The 20,002-nt window shown below is 37.9% G+C and overlaps 1 protein-coding gene across 2 annotated transcripts in view; it reads right to left on the bottom strand.

Annotated features, from left to right (window-relative positions):
* RAD50 (RAD50 double strand break repair protein) overlaps positions 1-20,002 on the bottom strand; it is a 108,211-nt gene that overhangs the window by 48,450 nt on the left and 39,759 nt on the right. For both annotated transcript variants that reach the window (XM_044947875.2, XM_006046046.4), the window contains 8 exons: positions 19,656-19,860; positions 12,275-12,403; positions 11,892-12,057; positions 9,746-9,939; positions 9,136-9,342; positions 7,889-8,071; positions 6,933-7,090; positions 348-523 (listed from right to left, as the gene is read on the bottom strand). In XM_044947875.2, the coding sequence (XP_044803810.1) occupies positions 348-523; positions 6,933-7,090; positions 7,889-8,071; positions 9,136-9,342; positions 9,746-9,939; positions 11,892-12,057; positions 12,275-12,403; positions 19,656-19,860 (1,418 nt within the window). The remainder of the gene's footprint in view (positions 1-347; positions 524-6,932; positions 7,091-7,888; positions 8,072-9,135; positions 9,343-9,745; positions 9,940-11,891; positions 12,058-12,274; positions 12,404-19,655; positions 19,861-20,002) is intronic.

Genomic DNA, 20,002 nt, shown 5'->3' with positions numbered 1-20,002 from the left:
CATTTAAATCTTCTCAAGGGCACAATACATTCAGATTTATATATTTTCTGGTAACACAAAAAGTATAACAAAACTTATAAGAGAGTGTTATGTGCCAGACACTATTATCTTATTTACTCCTCCCCAACATCCTGAGGCAATTATGTCCTCAGGTAATGAATCTGAAGTATAAAAAGTTTTAATAATCTGTCCAAAGTCATAAAGCAAGTAGGTTGTAGAACCAGAACTGAAACTTGAGCCACCTGGCTCCAGCACCAAGTTTTTAAATCTCCCATCCTTAACAGCTACCTGTGAACAAAAATTCAAGAACATGAACATGCCCTGATAACATAAAGATGGTAACTTACCTCGTTGTTTTGACGATTTTTCAATTTCTTCTTTAAGTCTGTCCAAGTCACTTTCAAAATCCTGGCTGCCACAGACATCAAACAATTTGTCTTCATAGCTGGACAACTGCTCTTCCTTCCTTTTTAGCTCAATATTTATATGATTTTTATTTTGCTCAGCTGAAGCTAGTTCCTTGCTAAAATAAGAAAATAGATTACAATTTTAAAATATGAGAAATGAATTCAAAGTGTGAAGGCAGATACAAGATAAACTCTGCCAGAAAATAGCTACAAAAGTCTGCTGTGACCAGGTGCTTTTTTTTTCAGAAGTCATGGCAGCAGCCCACTACTGCCTGCACTCTACCCCTACAGAACACTGGCTCACCCTGGTCAGACACCGGCTCCCAGAAAAACGTGTACTGACCGAGTTCTGCTTGGTTTGAGGGGGATCATGGTCTTAGATCTTGCATTAAGAACCTTAGCAAGGAGAATATGCTTCACAGATCTACTGGAGGGAGATTAGAAAAAAGGAGAGCATTCACTTAACTCTGTGTGAACCCTTTCAAAACTGTACTTCTATTCCTCCAGCAAAAAATGTTCCCTTCGTTCCCTCTTTGTTGCTGTCATCCAATGAGTTGGCCAAAAGGTTCACTTGTTTTAAAGTAAAAATAAAAGACATTTTTCATTTTCACCAAGAACTTTACTGAACAATGTATTTACTGTTTTGTTCCACTACCTTCTGCCATTTTCTAGGCAACTCATAATTCCATCTTCCAAAAACTTTATCTATTTGAGCAAAGAACTAATTGTTCCAGGTGCCTTTTATGGTCTTCCAAAGAACTGAAATTTTTTCCATTAAGAGAATTTCAGTTGGTCTAATTTGCAGCTGTACTTGTTGGAATTGTTTGGTTTTTTGGAAAGAGTTAATAGTAGAGGACTCACTTCCAATCCCACCATATACACAATATCAGCTTCTTTGGATGAAGACTGGTCTTTGGTGTATGGCTGGTGGTGTTCACTTTCCTTGATCCATGATCTCTTCCATTCCACATTATTGTACAGTATCCCCTCTTCATTGCCTGTCACAATTTCTTTTAAAAATGGAACTTTTTGTTATGTTTAAGTAGTGAACTGCATGTGGAAATATGTTCAAGAAGGTTTTTTTCACTCAATTTATGTGGAAGCCAAACATCAAATTGATTAACACAACCAAGCTGGTGCAAATGATTTTCAGAGCTCGATGTGGATATTTTAAGTATGTCAGCTACATCCCGTATGGCATAACACTGACTGTTTTCAACCAGAGTACCTTCTCTATATATGGCACAAATCTTTTTTTGTGTTTCAGGTGCATTTTTACTTTTCTTGAAGTAACAAAGCATAATATGTGAAAATGTTGCTTTTCTCTTTCATCTTCAATTCTAAAATGGCTACACAAAATTCACCAAGTTGGGGACACTTTATTTATTTTAAAAAGCATGCTGAGGGGACAGCGTCATAATACAATCTAACAAAACTGCTCTGAATGAAGTTAAAGACAACTAGTGCTACCAGAGTCACCTTAGAGGAAAAACCGCACACACACCTTGGCCAAACCAATTTTTACAACCTGATCACTCATTCCCTCTCATTCATCAAAGACTTTGCTCACTAGTACAATTAATTTTCACTCCAACTCTTAAATATCATCCTAGCCAGCCTCCATGCCCATACAAATCAGGGGTCGATTTACAGGTTTTGATACATTAGGTAAGTCATGTAATCAATTTAATGTATCATATAATCAATTTAATGTATCATAGCATATTTTGAAAAACTGAACATACTATGTAGAATATATTGGAGTGGATTGAATGTAGTTAGTATTGGTACTATTTTAAGAAATCTGTTTCAAATAAATATGCATGAGTGCACACATGCCTCATCTTGATACTTTCCATTGTGAGTTGCAGTAAAAATTTGGAAAAAAAATAACATGCAGATGATGCTTTCACCATCCTAGCCATTGAGCACTGCTCATTAAGATCACTATTTTAACAGTACCACATACATTTGGGCTCCTCCTTGGAAGAATATTTTCTCAAGACAAACCAGACAACACTCCTCTCTTGCTCTCACCCTCACTCCCTGGGCATTTGGTTCTCTTGCCCTTCTTCCTCTGCTTGCCTACAGTTTAAATGTTGATGTTTTCCAGGAATTTGACTACAATTCTTTCTCTTCTCTTTGAATAACTCCAAGTTGACATGTACTACTGACGCCAATATCATTTGCAAAGTGACAACTTCCAATCTACTAAACCTCAAACTCTAATATCTTATTCCCTAACAGACATTTCCACAAGAAATACAAATTTAACATGGCCAAATTCACCATCTTCCTCAGAAATGTGTGGGATTTTTGACCCTCCTATCTAAACACCACTCAAGGTGATATTTCAAAAAAATTGATCACTTTTTTTAAACTGTGGAAAAAAACAAAATGTAACACCTTACCCATTTTAAATTGTATGGCATGGTGGTGTTAACTGTATGCACATTTTTGTGTAACAGATCTCTAAAGCTTTTTCATCTTATAAAACTGAACTCTATACCCAATGAACAACACCACACCCCACCCCACCCTGCCGTCATCCTCTGGCTACTCTGAACCTCCAATATATATACTTTCTGTATCTAAGAGTTTGACAGCTTTGAATACTTCATTTAAGTGGAACCATGTAGTACTTTTTGTGACTAGTATACTTCACTTAACTTCACTTAATATCCTCAAAGTTCATCAACACACAGAAGGATTTCCTTCTTTTACAAAGATAAATATTCCATCATATATACACCAAATTTTATTTATCTATTCATCCATCAATAAGCATTCAGGTTGCTTCCACCTGTTGGCTATTGTGAATAATGCTGCAGTGAACATGGACTAAAAATATTTCCTTGAGATCATGTTTTCACTTGAATATATATCCACAAGTGGAACGGCTCAATCATCTGGTTATTCTTTTCCTAATTTTTGAAGAACCTCCAAGGTTTTCTATAGTAATTGCACCATTTTACATTCCCATGAATAGTGCACAGAGTTCCAATTTCTCAACATCCTCAACACCTGTTTTCTGGGTTTTTTAAAAACTTATTTTATTTAATTGAAGTATAGTTGATTTACAATGTGTTAGTGTTAGCTGCACAGCAAAGTGACTCTGTTATATACATATTACTCTTTCATTTTCTATTATAAGTTATTATAACACACTACTGTATTTCCTATTGTTTTGATAACTGTCACACTAACCGGTGTGGAGTGCTATACCACCATGGTTTTGATTTGCATTTCCTTAATGACTAGTGATTCTGAGTATCTTTTTATATGCTTGTTAGCTAGTTGTATATCTATTGGAGAAATTGCTCTTCAAGTCCTTTGACATTTTTTAATCTGGGTATTTGTTTTTTCATTACCAAATTGTAGGAGTTCTTTATATATTCTGGATATTAACCCCTAATCATACTGTTCATATTGTTCATGGAAAAGGCAAAAAGGTATGACACTGGAAGATGAGCCCATCAGGTTGGTAGGGGTCCAATATGCTATTGGGAAACAGTGAAGAAATAGCTCTAGAAAGAATGAAGAGGCTGGGTCAAAGTGGAAATGACGCTCAGTTGTGGATGTATCTGGTGGTAAAAGTAAAGTCTGATGCAGTAAAGAACAATACTGCATAGGAATCTGGAATGTTAGGTCCATGAATCAAGGTAAATTGGATGTGGTCAAGCAGGAGATGGCAAGAGTGAACATCGACACTTTAGGAAACAGTGAACTAAAATGGACAGGAATGAGCAAATTTAACTCAGATGACTATTATATCTACCACTGTGGGCAAGAATCCCTCAGAAGAGATGGAGCAGCCCTCAGAGTCAACAAGAGAGTCCAAAATGCAGTTGATGTTGGTGTTCAGTTGCTCAGTCGTATCTGACTCTTTGCAACTCCATGGACTGCAGCATGCCAGGCTTCCCTGTCCTTCACCATCTCCTGGAGTTTGCTCACACTCATGTCCATTGAGTTGGTGATGCCATCCGACCATCTTATCCTCTGTCGCCCCCTTCTCCTCATGCCCTCAATCTTTCCCAGCATCAGGGTCTTTTCCAATGAGTCAGCTCTTTGCATCAGTGCAGTACACGGATGCAATCTCAAAAACAACAGAATGATCTCGGTTTGTTTCCAAGGCAAACCATTCAAGATCACTGTAATCCAAGTCTGTGCCCAACCTCTAATGCCAAAGAAGGTGAAGTCGTACAGTTCTGTGAAGACCTACAAGACCTTCTAGAACTAAAACCAAAAAAAGATGTCCTTTTCTTCATAGGGGATTGGAATGCAAAACTAGGAAGTCAGGAGACACCTGGAGTAACAAGCCAAGTTTGGCCTTGGAGTACAAAATGAAGCAGGGCAAAAAATAATGGAGTTTTGCCTAGAGAATGCACTGGTCATAGCAAACACCATCTTCCAAGAACATAAGAGACGACTATACACATGGACATCACCAGATGGTCAATACCGAAATCAGATTGATTACATCCTTTGCAGCCGAAGATGGAGAAGCTCTATACAGTCAGCAAAAACAAGACCTGGAGCTGACTGTGACTCAGATCATGAACTCCTTATTGCAAAATTCAGAAAGCAGGGAAACCACTAGACAATTCAGGTATGGCCTAAATCAAATCCCTTATGATTATACAGTGGAGACGATAAATAGATTCAAGAGATTAGATCTGGTGGACAGAGTCCCTGAAGAACTATGGATGGAGGTTCGTAACACTGCTAAATCACTTCAGTCATGTCCGACTCTGTGCGACCCTGTAGACGGCAGTCCACCAGGCTCCCCCGTCCCTGGGACTCTCCAGGCAAGAACACTGGAGTGGGTTGCCATCTCCTTTTCCAATGCATGAAAGTGAAAAGTGAAAGTGAAGTCACTCAGTCGTGTCCGACTCTTCGTGACCCCATGGACTGCAGCCCACCAGGCTCCCCCGTCCATGGGATTTTAACACTAGCAGTGACCAAAACTATCCCAAAGAACAAGAAATGCAAACAAGAAATGCAAGGAGGCAAAATGGTTGTCTGAAGAGGCCTTACATATAGCTGAGAAAAGAGAAAAGAAAGGCAAAGGAGAAAGGGAAAGATATTTCCAATTGAATGCAGAGTTCTAGAGAGTATCAAGGAGAGATAAGAAAGCCTTCTTAGGTGAACAATGCAATATATAAAAGGAAACAACTGAATGGGAAAAACTACAGATCTCTTAAAGGAAACCAGAGATACCAAGTGAACATTTCAGGCAAAGGTGGGTATAATAAAGGACAGAAACAGCAAGGTCCTAACAGAAACAGAAGAGGTGTCTAGAATACACAGAAGAACTACAAAAACAGGTCTTAATGATCCAGATAATCACGATGGTATGGTCACCTAGACAATGTATTAAAAAGCAGAGACATGACTTTGCCAACAAAGGTCCATACAGTCAAAACTGGTTTTTCCCTGGTGGCTCAGATAGTAAACAGTCTTCCTGCAACACAGGAGACCCAAGTTTAATTCATGGCTTGAGAAGATCCCCTGGAGAAGGGAATGACTACCCACTCCAGTATTCCTGCCTGGAGAATTCCAAGGACAGAGGAGCCTGGCAGGCTAGTCCATGGGGTCGCAAAGATTCAGACACAACTGATTGACTTTCATCATTTCATTTCATAGTTTTTCCAACAGTCATGTATGGGTGTGAGAGTTGGACCATAAAGAAGGATGAGTGCTGAAGAACTGATGCGTTCGAAATGTGGCGCTAGAGAAAACTCTTGAGAGTCCCTTGGACAGCAAGGAGATCAAACCAGTCAGTCCTAAAGGAAATCAACCTTGAATATTCATTGGAAGGACTGATGCTGAAACTGAAGCTCCAATACCCTGGCCACCTGATGCAAAGAGCAACTCACTGGAAGAGACCCTGATGCAGGGAAAGACTGAGTGCAGGAGGAGGGGGCAACAGAGGATGAGATGGTTGGATGGCATCACCAACTCCATGGACATGAGTTTTAGCAAAGTTCGGGAGATAGTGAAGGACAGGGAACCCCGGCATGCTGCAGTTCATGAGACTACAAAGAGCTGAACATGACTTAGTGACTGAACAACAACCCTAAACAGATATATCATTTGCAAATGTTTTCTCCCATTACGTGTATTGCCTTTGCCCTCTGTTGTGTAGCAGTTTTTAAGTATGATGTAGTCCCATCTGTCTAGCTTTGCTTCTGCTGCCTGTACTTTTGGGGTCATAACCAAGAAATCATTGCCAATTTCAACATAATGAAACTTGTCCCCACATTACCTTTTAGGAGTTTTGTATTTTCAAGTCTCACTTTTTACAGAGGAATATTTTAATTCTTTCTCTTAGTTATGCAAACTTTTAAGGAACAAGAAACTCAAATCACTGTTGTCATTTTACTTAATTTGTAAAATATAGGAGAATCAAATTCAATCAATAAGACATACCATTTCATGACAATAAATGATTTCAAAACAATTAAAAATGAAAGCATGACATAAGAGACTTCTATTACAACTTCAAATGTTATAACTACTTACTTCAACTTGGCAAGTCTGTCCCTGGTCTGATTAATTTCTTTTGATTTACTATGAAGCCAGTCTTCAAGCTGTTTTTTGTTGGGAAAATATCCTAACAACGAAGTTAATTCATCACTATGCCTATATTTTATTTTTCTGATTTGTTCATCTTTGTCAGCCTAAAGGAAAAAAAAAATCTTTTAAAAATAAAACTCAGTATCTCCACGTTACATAAAGAATAAAACCAAATTTTAGATTGATTACGGCTCTAGGCTTAAAAATAAAACTGAAAATGAAAGAAGAAAAAAAAAAATCATTTCTAATTTTGGCTGTGCTATGCAGCTTGTGGGATATCTCAGTTGCCTCACCAAGGACTGAACCTGGACCATGGCAGTGAAACTACCAGTAATACCTGGCCACCAGGGAACTCTTGAAAATTTCTTACAGTATTAGAGGAAAGAATAACAGGTCTGATGACACAAAAATTAAAACTTCTGTACGTGTATGCTCAGTCTCTCAGGCATGTCTGACTCTTTGCGACTCCATGGACTTTAGCCTGCCAGGCTCCTCTGTCCATGGAAGTCTCCATGGAAGAACACTGGAATAGACCGCCATCCCTTCTCTAGGGGATCTTCCTGACCCAGGGATCGAACCTGAGTCTCTTGAGCCTCCTGCACTGGAAGGCAGATTCTTTACCACTGAGTCACTTGGGAAGATCAAAATTTCTGTATGATATATGATAAAAATTAATAGAAATGTACACGTGTGTTTGTGTAAACACTTTTGTACTGCTATTTTTTGTAATTAGAGTACAGTTTTTAAGCCTGAAAGTTTATTTTATAGAGCATAAAGCTCACTTAACCCTTAAAATATAAAGCCAATACCAACTAAATACTTCATAGTGTAACAATTATGAATGTAAGATAAACTGTTTTAAATACCAGAGAGTATAATTAGAATAAAAAGAAAGGTCATACTTTGTCTTTGGTGAGCATCTCCATCTGGGTACGTGTTGCTGTATGATGGTTTAATTGCTCCATCTCCTGGTCCAGTTTACGCAGGGTCCTGTCTAGGTCTGCTTTCTCATTTTGAAGGCTTATTACTTCTGTTTTTAGAGTTTCTACATTGCTGTTTTTCTCAGCCTTGCTTAGCTCACGTTCCTTATTGATAATTCAAACAAATGAACAGGTTTATACGTTTTGGGTTAAAATGATGGCAGAGTGTATTAGAAATCAGCTACTCCTCAGAATGGTCAAGATATTAGTTTGATTTTATTCAACAACAGAAAAACAGAAGGAATAAACTTTTTAAGAAATATCTTACAAAGTTACCTTACTATAAGAGTAGAGACTTAGTAAAGAAATCTACAAGAGTCCAACAGGAGTGAAAATGAAAATTAGTGCAAAATTAAGAAAAATATGCCTAAGTATACAGTTCAATGACTCTTCAGTCAATAATTAAGCATTTATCAAGGAAGTATGTAACTCACTACACATTGCCTAGCATACAGAAAGTGTGATGAGGTCCCTGACCAGTATCTCTCCATCACAACAGAGCAATATTGTGATCAAGGGTTAAACTGACAAAAATATACGCCAACTATTAAGTTTGGGAGTAAAAAGAAACATTTAAATTATCAAGATGGGACCTAAAGGGGGGATTTACCAAGTTTTAGGATGCTTATTTTGCTAACAGAGACGCGAGGGAAGGGAACAGATTAGGAATGGAGAAGAAATTTTGGAAATTCACGGAAGGAAGAAGCGGGCTAAGAAAGTTTCTACCACAGAAAAAGTGGTAGCATGGCAATAATCATATATCTAAACAGTATTTAATCCTAATATCTACAGTGTGTGGAACCTAGCGGGAAAATACTACTTTTTTTAAACTGAGACAAGTGGTTCTCAACTAAGGTACTCCTAAGAATCACCCAGTTCTGTTTTGAACACACATTTCCACATCCCACTCTTAAGAGACTTTTATTTGGAAGGTTTAAGATGTAAGCTTAAGTATTTTTTTTAAACTTTCCTTAGATGATTCTAATTTTCAGCACACCAGGTTTCAGGATTAGAGATGGGTGATTAAGACAAATAAATTCATTTTATAGGAGACTGATAGACAAGGTTGATATTTTTATTAAAATGCCATAATCTTAGGACCAGCAAAAGATAAAGTACTTCCAAATATCTTACACCTTAAAATTATTGGATTACACAGAGTATCTTACAGCTTTTGTGAGCTCCTGGTCCAGTTCAAGAATCCTGTCTGAAGAGCCTTCCAACTGCTGTAATTCGTACTTCACATTTTTCAGCTCATTCTGCTTCTTAGTTAGGATTTCTGACTTGAGCTCAATTATTCTTCCCAGTCCAGTTTTCTTATCCCTTATCTCATCTATTTGTTTTTGTTTCAGAGCCTCTTTTCGTGCGAAGTCATTCTAAATACACAGCAAGAAGCATAAGCATTAATTTTTCACAAAAAACACCACTAAGGAAAAGCTTCTTTGATGCAAAAGTAATATAATTTGAGGAAAATACAGAAAAACATAAAAAATGTAATGATGATCATTCAGAGATGATTATTAACTATGAGCAAACTTCGGCAAAATTAAAGAGAATTTTTACCTAAAATCAAATAAGAAACGTAGGTCTGTATTTCCTTTGTACTTTTACAATTATAAAGTTTACAAAATTTGTTTCCATGAAGGTTTTAATTTTACCTCATAGCTAATTTTAATGGATAACATTAATCCAAAAATATGACAAAATAAGATCCACCCAAAAATTAAAACAATTCAACTAGACAATGTGATACAAACAAAAGAAGATAACAGTATTTACCAACAGTTGACTGGCAGTTTCTGCTTCCTTTTCCTGCCTCTCTCTCACAAGCTTGTGAAAATTTTTTATCTGTCTTTCACTGAATGGTCCAAGCTCAAAGCCATCCAATTCTAGCTGTGTTGCCAGAGACTGAATTAATGAATCTCTAGCTTGCATATGTTCCTGATGACGATCTGCTTGTAGTTGTAGACGGCCTTTAAAAAACATAATCATAGTAATTCTTTTATCAGTTGATTTTTTTAAAAAAATTAAAATAATTGTACATTACATGCAATTGTAAAAAAAATAATAGAACAAGATCTCTTATATCCTTTGCTCAGTTTTCCCAATGGTAACTATATTATTGAGATACAGTAAGAAATCCATATTTGGTTTTGTCCTTGGTTATTGATAGTGAAGTGAAGTGAAGTCGTGTCTGACTCTTTGCGACCCCATGGACTGTATGTAGCCTACGAGGCTCCTCCGTCTGTGGGATTCTCCAGGCAAGAGTACTGGAGTGGGTTGCCATTTTCTTCTCCAGGAGATCTTCCCAACCCAGGGATTGAACCTGGGTCTCCTGCATTGCAGGCAGACACTTTACCATCTGAACCAGCTCCAAAAACTCTTAGAATTTCCCAGTGATAGGGGTGAGAAGAGTATCTTTGGTTATTCATTGTAAGCCCTTTTCAACTTTACCTGAGTTTATTCTAATGAGGTGACCCTTGGAGGATGGGATGTGGTCATCAGAGGAACCAACTATGTGATTAGAGAATCCAAAGTTTCAATATCCACCCCTCCCATTTCTGGGGCGGGGCTGAAGTCTGAGTTCAATCACCAATGGGCAATGACTTAATCCATCAGGCCTACTTAATGCAACTTATAAAAACCCTAAGCAATGACACCCAAAGAGCTTCCATTGAGGTGCTAGGCAAGTTGCACATGTGGAGAAGGCATGGAAGCTCAATGTCCCTCTCACATATCTTGCCCTATGCATCTCTTCCATCTGTTTGTTCCTGAGCTCTATTCTTAATAACCTGGTAATAGTGTTTCCCTGAGTTCTAGGAAGAGTTATAGAAAATTACTGAACCTGAGAAAGGAGTTGTGGAAACCTCTGATTTATACAGCCAGTTGGTCAGAAGTACAGGTGCTAGACAACCTGGGACTTGGGAGTGGCATCTGAAGTAAATTGAGGGACAGTTTCATGGGACTGAGTCCTTAATCTGTGGGGTCTGTGCTAATTTCGGACCAGGAATGTCAGAAATGAATGAAATTACAGGACACCTGGTATCCACTGATAACTGGAAAATTGTTTGGTGTGGAAAAACCTACACATCTGATGTCAGAACTGTTGTTGAGTAGAAAAACAATGTTCTCTTTTAGTAATTCTGAAAAACTAGAGTATATCACTATAAGGATAATGAGACTATTACAATCCATCAATCTTTTATTTTCCCAGTTTAAATTGTATCTCTGTGTATAAGTTTATATGATTTTATCAGCTGTGTTGGTTCTTACATTCACCATGACAGTCAAGATATTGAACAGTTCAAGTACCACAAGAACCCCTCTTCTTTGTTTTAAAACCATAACCAGAGCTTCCCTAGTGACTCAGTGCTAGAGAATCAGCCTGCCAATGCAGGAGACATGGGTTTGATCCCTGACCTGGGAAGACCCCCATATGCTGTGGAGCAACTAAGCCTGTGTGCCACAACTACTGGGCCAGTTCTCTAGAGCCCGGGAACCACAACAACTGAGCCCACATGTCCTGGAGCCTGTGCTCTACAATAAGAGAAGCCACCTCAATGAGAAGCCCAGGCACCACAACTAGAGAGTAGTCCCCACTCTCTGCAACCACAGAAAAGCCTGTGCAGCAATGAGGACCCAGCACAGCCAAAAATGAATAAATAAATAAATAAAATTATAAAACCATCATCATGCTAACCCTCCTCCCATTCTTCCTCCTACTGGGTAACCCTGGAAATCACTAATCTACTCTAGATTTCTAAAATTTTAGTATTTCAAAATGTCACATAAAATGGAAACATATGATATATAATCTTTAGAGATTGACTTTTTTCACATGGCATACTTCCCTAGAGATTCATCATTCATACAGAAAATGCATATTATTATAATACAGAAAAAAAACAAGTAAACACTGTCCTACCCTGTTCCACAAGTAGTTCTGATTTTTCTTGATTGAGAAGCCTAGATTCTTTATTTAATTTTTCCAGTTCACGCTGACAGTCTACCAATCTCCTTTCTTTCTCCCTTACTGTTCTCTGGTGATTGTGATATAAATCATTTAGCTGCTCATCAGACCCTTGAAAAACCTGTGTAGAACCAAAATAAAGTATAACAAGGTATCACACTGAGGTACAAAATATGAACCAGAGCTTATTCAATATCCGTCCTTTTAACATAAACATGGAAGAACCACAAACATCAAGATTTCTATGTTTGGAAAATGGGTGACAAAATGGGATCAAATGAGGTTCATTACAATAATCTCAAAATTCTGAAGTAGAACAAAATTCCACCACCACAAACCTTTTCCATTTTCTGTTCCAGTTCACTATTATCTTTTTCCATTTGCTTCTTTCGGCTTTCCAAAGCTTTAATTTCATTGTCGAGTCTCATTATTTTAGAGAGATTTTGTTCAATTTCTTTTAGACGATTCTGAAAATAAACACCCTGAATAAGTAAAATTCACTACAGTTTACACTGCAAATAACTGAAGATAAATAATATGTCCCAGGGCCAGTCACTTAGTCACATTGCTATTAAGACAGCACAGAGAAACTGAGGATTTTAGACATTAAGTAACTCATGCAACTCCTTATAGCTCATAAAGAAAAGAAGGAAATAAACTCCCTTCTAACGCCAAAGCCCATGCCCTACCTTCAACACCTCTCACAAAAGTCATTCACTCACTGGGTAACTGGAGTCACATTATGTAAAGTACCACATTTTAAGAACTTAATCCTTAAAAGGCTAACTATTTATTAAAAAAGAAATTAGAACTATTGAGTGGACTAGAAACTCATGCTGCATCACAAGTGAAATGTGACAAATGATCTCAGTTGCCTGCTTCTAGCAACAGCTGGCTGCCTCACCTCCTAGGAATATGGGTGACCTGGCTCAGAAAATTCCCTCCTTGGATGATGCTGGGGATATTCTTCTGGTGTTTTCCTCTACAATTCTAAGGCTGACCAATTTCTCTTCTAAGATACCTTTTAAACTAACTTATTACGGGTATCAACTGTAAGCTTTCATACCTGTACCAAAACACATCCTCAACTTCAATGTCATTTACTAAATTATACTAAGGTGGCTCAGCTGGTAAAGAATCTGCCTGCAATGCAGGAGACCTGGGTTCAATCCCTGGGTTGGGAAGATCCCCTGGAAAAGGGAACGGCTACCAACTCCAGTATTCCAGTATTCTGGCCTGGAGAAGTACATGGACTGTGTAGTCCATGGGGTCGAAAAGAATTGGCGACTTTCACTTCACTAATGCCATATCTTATGATTTATGTATTAGTAGGTAATGTTATCATCATAGAAACGTTGTTCACTTTGTTCACCAACGCTTCCCTAGCACATGTAACAAGTGTTTAGTATGTTAGCTGAATGAGAGATTAAAAAACAATAATCAGTAACAGTTATAGTTATCAGCAATTGAAGACTTGCTATATTGCAGACACTTTACTAAGTGCTGCTATATATTCCCTCTAATCATTATGACACCTCAGGCAAAGTGGGTTCAGTTCCAGACCACTGCAATAAAGTGATTATTGAAATAAAGTTAAGTCACACAAATCTTTTGGCTTCACAGTGCATACAGAAGTTGTTTACACTACCATGTAGAAGTGTGCAATAGTATTACGTCTTAAAAGAAAACAATGTTCATATTTTGATCTGTTCCCATGAATCATGAATATTCTTAATGGCATCTAGAATGGTAAATCCTTTCCAGAAGGTTTTCAATTTACCCAGAGCCATCATTGGAATTACTGTCTATGGGCAACTACAGCCTTATGAAATGTATTTCTTAAAAAGACATGAAAATGAAAAATGACTTCTTGATCCATGAGCTACAGAATGGATGCTATGTCAGCAGACATGAAATCATAAATCTCATTGTACATCTCCATCAGCACTCTTGGCTGACCAGATACATGGTTGATGAGCAAAATTACGGAAATTTTGAAAAATAAATTTTTTTTCTGAGCAGTAGATCTCAACAATGGGTTTAAAATATTCACTGAACCATGTTGTGAATAGATACATTGTCATCCAGGTTGCTCCATTTATAGAACACAGGCATAGTAGGTTTAGCATAATTTTTAAGGGCTCTTAAGATTTTCAGAATGGTCAATGAGTACTGGCTTCCGCTTAAAAGTCACATGCTATGTTAGTCCCTAACAACAGTCAGCCTGACCTTTGAAGCTTTCAGGCCAGGCATTGACTTTTCCTCTCTAGCCATGAAAGTCCTAGATGGTATTTTCTTTCAGTATAAGGCTGTTGCATCTACAGTGAAAATCTACTGTACAATGAAGCCAACTTCACTCATGGTCTGAGCTACGTCTTCTATATAACTTGTAGCTTCTCTATGAGCATTTGCTGCTTTACCTTGCACTCTGAAGTCTTGGGAGACAGCATCTTTCCTTAAACCTTAAGAACCTCTGGCTACTTTCAAACCTTTCTTCTGCAGCGTCCTTACCTCTCTCAGCCTTCACAGAATTGAAGAGAGTTAGGACCTGGCTCTGGATGAGGCTTTCACTTAAGGGAATGTTGTGGCTGGTTTGATCTTCTATCCAGACCACTAAACTCTCCACATCAGCAATAATGCTGTTTCACTTTTTTATCATTTATGAGTTCACTGGAGTAACACTTTTATTTCCTTCAAGAACTTTTGCCTTTGCATTCACAAGCTGGCTAACCACTTGACATATGAGACCCAGCTTTTGGCCTGTGATGGCTTTTGATATGCCTTCCTCACCGACCTTAATCATTTCTAGCTTTTGATTTAAAGTGAGAGATGTATGACTATTCCTGTCTCTTAAAGATGTGAGAGGCCCTTACAGGGTTAATAACTGGTCTAATTTCAATAATGGGTGTCTCAGAAGAAGAGGGAGAAAAGGGAATCGACAGTTGGTAGAGTAGTAAGAACACCTGCAACAGTTGTCGATTAAATGTGCTGTCTTAAAAAAAGAAATTTAATGAAGTACAACAATAAAATTTGCTGTCTTATATGGGTGTGGTTTGTGGCACCCCAAAACAATTACAGTAGTAACACCAAAGATGATTGGTTACAAAATACCATAATAATGTAACAATGAAAAGGCTTGAAATATTGCAAGAATTACCAAAATGTGACAGAGAGACACAAAGTGAGCAAATGGCGTTGGTGATACAGTGGTGAGCACAGCTGTCTTCCAAAATGAGCAAATGCTGTTGGAAAAATGACACCAACACACTTGCCTGACATAGAGTTACTACAAAAAAAAAAATCAATCAATAAAAAAAAAGCAGTTATCTACAAAGCACAATAAAGCAAAGTGTGCCTGTACATGCCAAGTACAGCAGGAGACTCAGGACTTGTATAGAGTCCCATACTTAAAAATGGGAGATGACACTGGGAGGCAAGGTGGTATAACAATTAGGACTATAGGCTCTGGGAGTTGGAATGACTGGACATCTATGTAAAGAAGTAAATCTCAACCTCACCTCATACTGTATTAAAAAATTAACCTGAAATATACTTAAATATAAGAACTCAGACTATAAAACTTCAAGAAGAAAATTTTTGTGACCTTGGGTCAGGCAAAGATTTCTTAGATAGGAAACATAAAGCAAAAACTATAAGAAAATGTTAATTTTGATGAAGTAAAAATCTCCTTGGAAGAAAAGCTATGATCAACCTAGACAGCACATTAAAAAGCACAGACACTTTGCTGATAAAGTCCATATAGTCAAAGCTATGGTTTTTCCAGCAGTCATGTATGGATGTGAGAGCTGGACCATAGAGAAGGATGAGCACCAAAGAACTGATGCTTTTCAACTGTGGTGCTAGAAAAGACTCTTGAAGTCCTTTGGACAGCAATATCAAATCAGTCAGTCCTAAAGGAAATCAACCCTGAATATTCACTGGAAGGACTGATGCTGAAGTTGAAGCTCCAATACTTTGGTCACCTGAGAAGAGCCCACTCACTGGAGAAGAGCCGACTCACTGGAAAAGACCCTGATGCTGGGAAAGGCTGAGGGCAAAAGGAGATGAGGGCGACAGAGGATGAGATGGTTGGATGGCATCACCAACTCAATGGACATTAATGTGAGCAAACTATGGGAGATAGTGAAGGACAGGGAAGCCTGTCATCCTGCAGTCTGTGGGGTCGCAAAAAGTCAGACAGGACTAAGTGACTGAACAACAACAGCAGCAATCAGACATTATTTTAATGGCTAAAATAAAAAACAGTAACACTAAGTGCTGATAAGGATGAAGCACAACTACACTCTTAAACATTGTTGTGGGACTACCAAAGTGACACTCTGAAAAATAGCTTGGCAACTAAGGTAAAACACACACTTAATATATAACTTAACAACCCACTTTGAGGGAGTTACCCAAGAGAAATGAAATCGTATCTCCAAATAAAGACCTCTACACAGAAGTTTATAGTAGTTTTATTTGTAATAGCTAAAAGCTGTTAACAACCTAACATCTACCAACAAGAGAACAGATGAACAAACTGCAATATATCCTTAAAATGGAATATCCTCAGCAATAAAAAGGAATGAACTACTCAAACATGCAACAACACAGATAGATTTTAAAGCATTACGCTAATAGTCAGACACAAAGGCTACATAATGCACGATTCCACTGATGTGGCATTCTGGAAAAGGCCAAAACACAAAACAAATTAGTGACTACCAAAGGCTGGGAATGGAGGTAGCAGACTGACTACAAACAGACTTGAAAGAACTTCTGGGGGTGATGGAAAGTTTCCATATATTGACCGTACTAGTAGCAGTAATACTCCTACTAGTATGTATTACCGTAGCATACAGCAATACTGCTACTGTATGCGTTTGTCCAAACTCATCAAATAGTAATTTCAAAAGTGTGGATTTTATTAAAAGTAAATTATATTTTGATAAATCTGACCAAAGGAGAAAAGTATGGGTTTGGGAATCAGAGAGGCCTGGAATTAAATCCTAGGTTTACCCCTTACTTCCAGTATGAATACCTGTTTTTCTTGTCTGAAAAACTTCACAGGGTTACCACGGGGCTTGTATAATATGTTTTAAAGCATTCTGATCAGTGACTGGGCATACAGAAAGTCCTTCATGAATGTGATCATTCATATCAATTGTGGGGAAAAAACTATTCAGAAAATATATTGAGCAGTCTAACAAGAAGAACTGGATTAATTCTTAATGGCAATAAACAGGAATACCCCTGTTACTGTAAAAGAGGAGTTTCTACTTCTCAGAAACTTGTCGGCTTCCATCAGTGTTTTCACTGTGCTGTGGCAGCATTAACATTATCTTGGCTGGGGCTTCCCTAGTGGCTCAGTGAAGTCTGCCTGCCAATGTACGAGGTGTGGGTTTGATCCCTGGGTCAGGAAGATCCTTTGGAAATGGAAATGACAACTCACTCTAGTATTCTTGCCTAGGAAATATCATGGGCAGAGGAGCTTGGTGGGCTACAGTCCAAAGGGCTGCAAAAGAGTTAGACACAATCTAACGACTAGACAACAACAAGAAGGATTCTTTATATACTCCAGATAAAAGTTCCTTGTCACATATGTAACTTGCAAATATTTTCTCCCATTCTGTGTGTGGTCTTTTTGCATTGTTGATGGTATAGTTTGCTGAACAAAAGTTTTTTGTTTTGATGAAGTCCCATTTACTATTTTCTTTTCATTTCTCAATTGTGCCACAATCACCATCTTCAAGCTCTTAAAGAACCTATGTTTAAACTATATCATTCACATTGCTACAGCTCTTCATTTTACTTCTTTGTAATCCTAACTATCTTTCAAAATATATTCTGTATTTCTCTAACTAGACTATTAGATCATTAAAAACAAAGTCTAAGTCTTTGGCTTCCCTATCCTCAAGAGAACAGGGCTTCAAAATCAATACAGACAGTGACTGCAGCCACGAAATTAAAAGACACTTGCTCCCTGGAAGAATAGCTATGTCAAACCTAGACAGTGTTTTAAAGCAGAGATATCACTTTGCCAACAAACGTCTGTATAGTCAAAGCTATGGTTTTTCTAGTAGTCACGTATGTCTGTGCGAGTTGGTCTATAAAGAAGGCTGAGCACCGAAAAATGTATGCTTTCAAACTGTGGTGCTGGAGAAGACTCTTTAGAGTCCTTTGAACAGCAAGAAGATGAAATCAGTCAATCCTAAAGGAAATCAACCCTGAATATTCATTGGAAGGACTGATGTTGAAACTGAAGTTCCAATACTTTGGCCACCTGATGCAAAGATCTGACTCATGGGAAAAAACCCTGATGCTGGGGAAAATTGAGGACAAGAGAACAAGGGGGTGACAGAGGATGAGATGACTAGATGGTATCACTGACTCAACGGACATGAGCTTGAGCAAACTCAGGGAGATAGTGATGGACAGAGAAGCCTGGCATGCTGCAGTTTATGGGGTTAAAAGAGTTGGACATGACTTAGCGACTGATCAACAACAACAATCCTCAAGAGTACCTAGCACAGTGTTATGCACAAAAGAATAAATACTCACTAAAGGATGCATTCATGTCAATAGGCACTGGGACAGAAAACCAAGCTATTTTCAGATTACAATTCAAATATCTATACCAGTATTTATAAGAGAGTTTTAAAAAACCAAATAATTAAAAAAAAAATTTTTTTTTAACTTTCCTCTATCTGCTACTTTAAAAAGCCACTTAAAAAACTGTTTTTTTAGACCAGTAATACCTTAAATGGGAAGGACACTACTGTTGTTCTCTTTGCACCTGTAGCTCCAAACATAGTATTCCCTGACCCACTGGAAACACTTAATGAATGCTTGTGAAACGAGTGAATGGGATTCTGTTAAAGTCTTGCTTACAAATCACAGAATTTAGAAATCTAACTCATTTGTAAATACATCAACATGCTACACATCAATTTCAAATTTTGCACAATGTCGAGAACATCCTACAAATTATAAAAACTGCAAAGAAAGACCTGTTAATTAAAAAATAATCTCTTTTGGACTTCCTTGGTGGTAGAGTGGTTGGGAATTCACCTGCCAATGCAGGGGACATGTTCAATCTCTGGTCCAGGAAGATCCCACATGCCATAGAGCAACTAAGCCCACACACCACAACTACAGAGCCTATGGTCCAGGGCCTGAGAGGCTCAACTACCGAGCCCACAGCACAACTCCTGAAGCCTACCCGCCCCAGAGCCCACAGCCACCAGCTACTGAACCTGCATGCTGAACCACTGAAGCCCATGCACCTCCAGCCTGTGCTCCGCAACGAGAGAAGTGACTGCAGTGAGAAGCCTGTGCGCTGCAACAAAAAGCAGCCCTTGCTCACAGCAACTAGAGAGAGCCTGCATGCAGCAACAAAGACTCAGTGCAACCGTAAATAAATAAATGATTAAAAAAATAATCTTAAGAATACAAAACTGTAAGGATGAGTCATTACACCGTTAAAAACTAGTGACATGACTCATTAATACGATACTACAAATTTGTTTACCTTCAAATGCAAGATCTTCAGGCAACTTTAGGACTATCTTAACATAGACCTAAGACATAACCATAACATATAGTCTCTGATCATTTTTTTCAAGAAATACACACACCATTCACAGAAAAATAAGTACTTTTAGGGTAAGAGATAGATAAATGGTGACCTTCTCCTCAGCATACAAGAGATCAAATTACCTTCAATGGATCAAGTTCATTCTCATAGGATTTGACAATTTCCCTCGAGGATGTTAACTGGGCTTCTTTACTAGTAATCTGATCACGAATTTCACAAGCTTTTTCTTTGTTTTGCTTCAGATATTTTAGTTCTGTTTGACATTCTTTTACTTTCTGACCTTGTGTCTGCCGTACCTGCCGAAGTGTTTCCAAGGCTTTTATGTACCTTTGAAGATATTAAATAAAAATCAAATTTCTTGGTAAGCATACTATAGTATATTCAAACAATGGATATTATGCAATCATTAAGATAACATTTACAAAGAGTTTTTAATAACTCAGAAAATGCTTATGACATAACAGTAAGT

This window comes from Bubalus bubalis, chromosome 9 (genome assembly GCF_019923935.1).
Source record: "Bubalus bubalis isolate 160015118507 breed Murrah chromosome 9, NDDB_SH_1, whole genome shotgun sequence".
Classification (NCBI taxonomy): Eukaryota; Metazoa; Chordata; class Mammalia; order Artiodactyla; family Bovidae; genus Bubalus; species Bubalus bubalis.
This window is presented reverse-complemented; position numbering and strand designations above follow the sequence as displayed.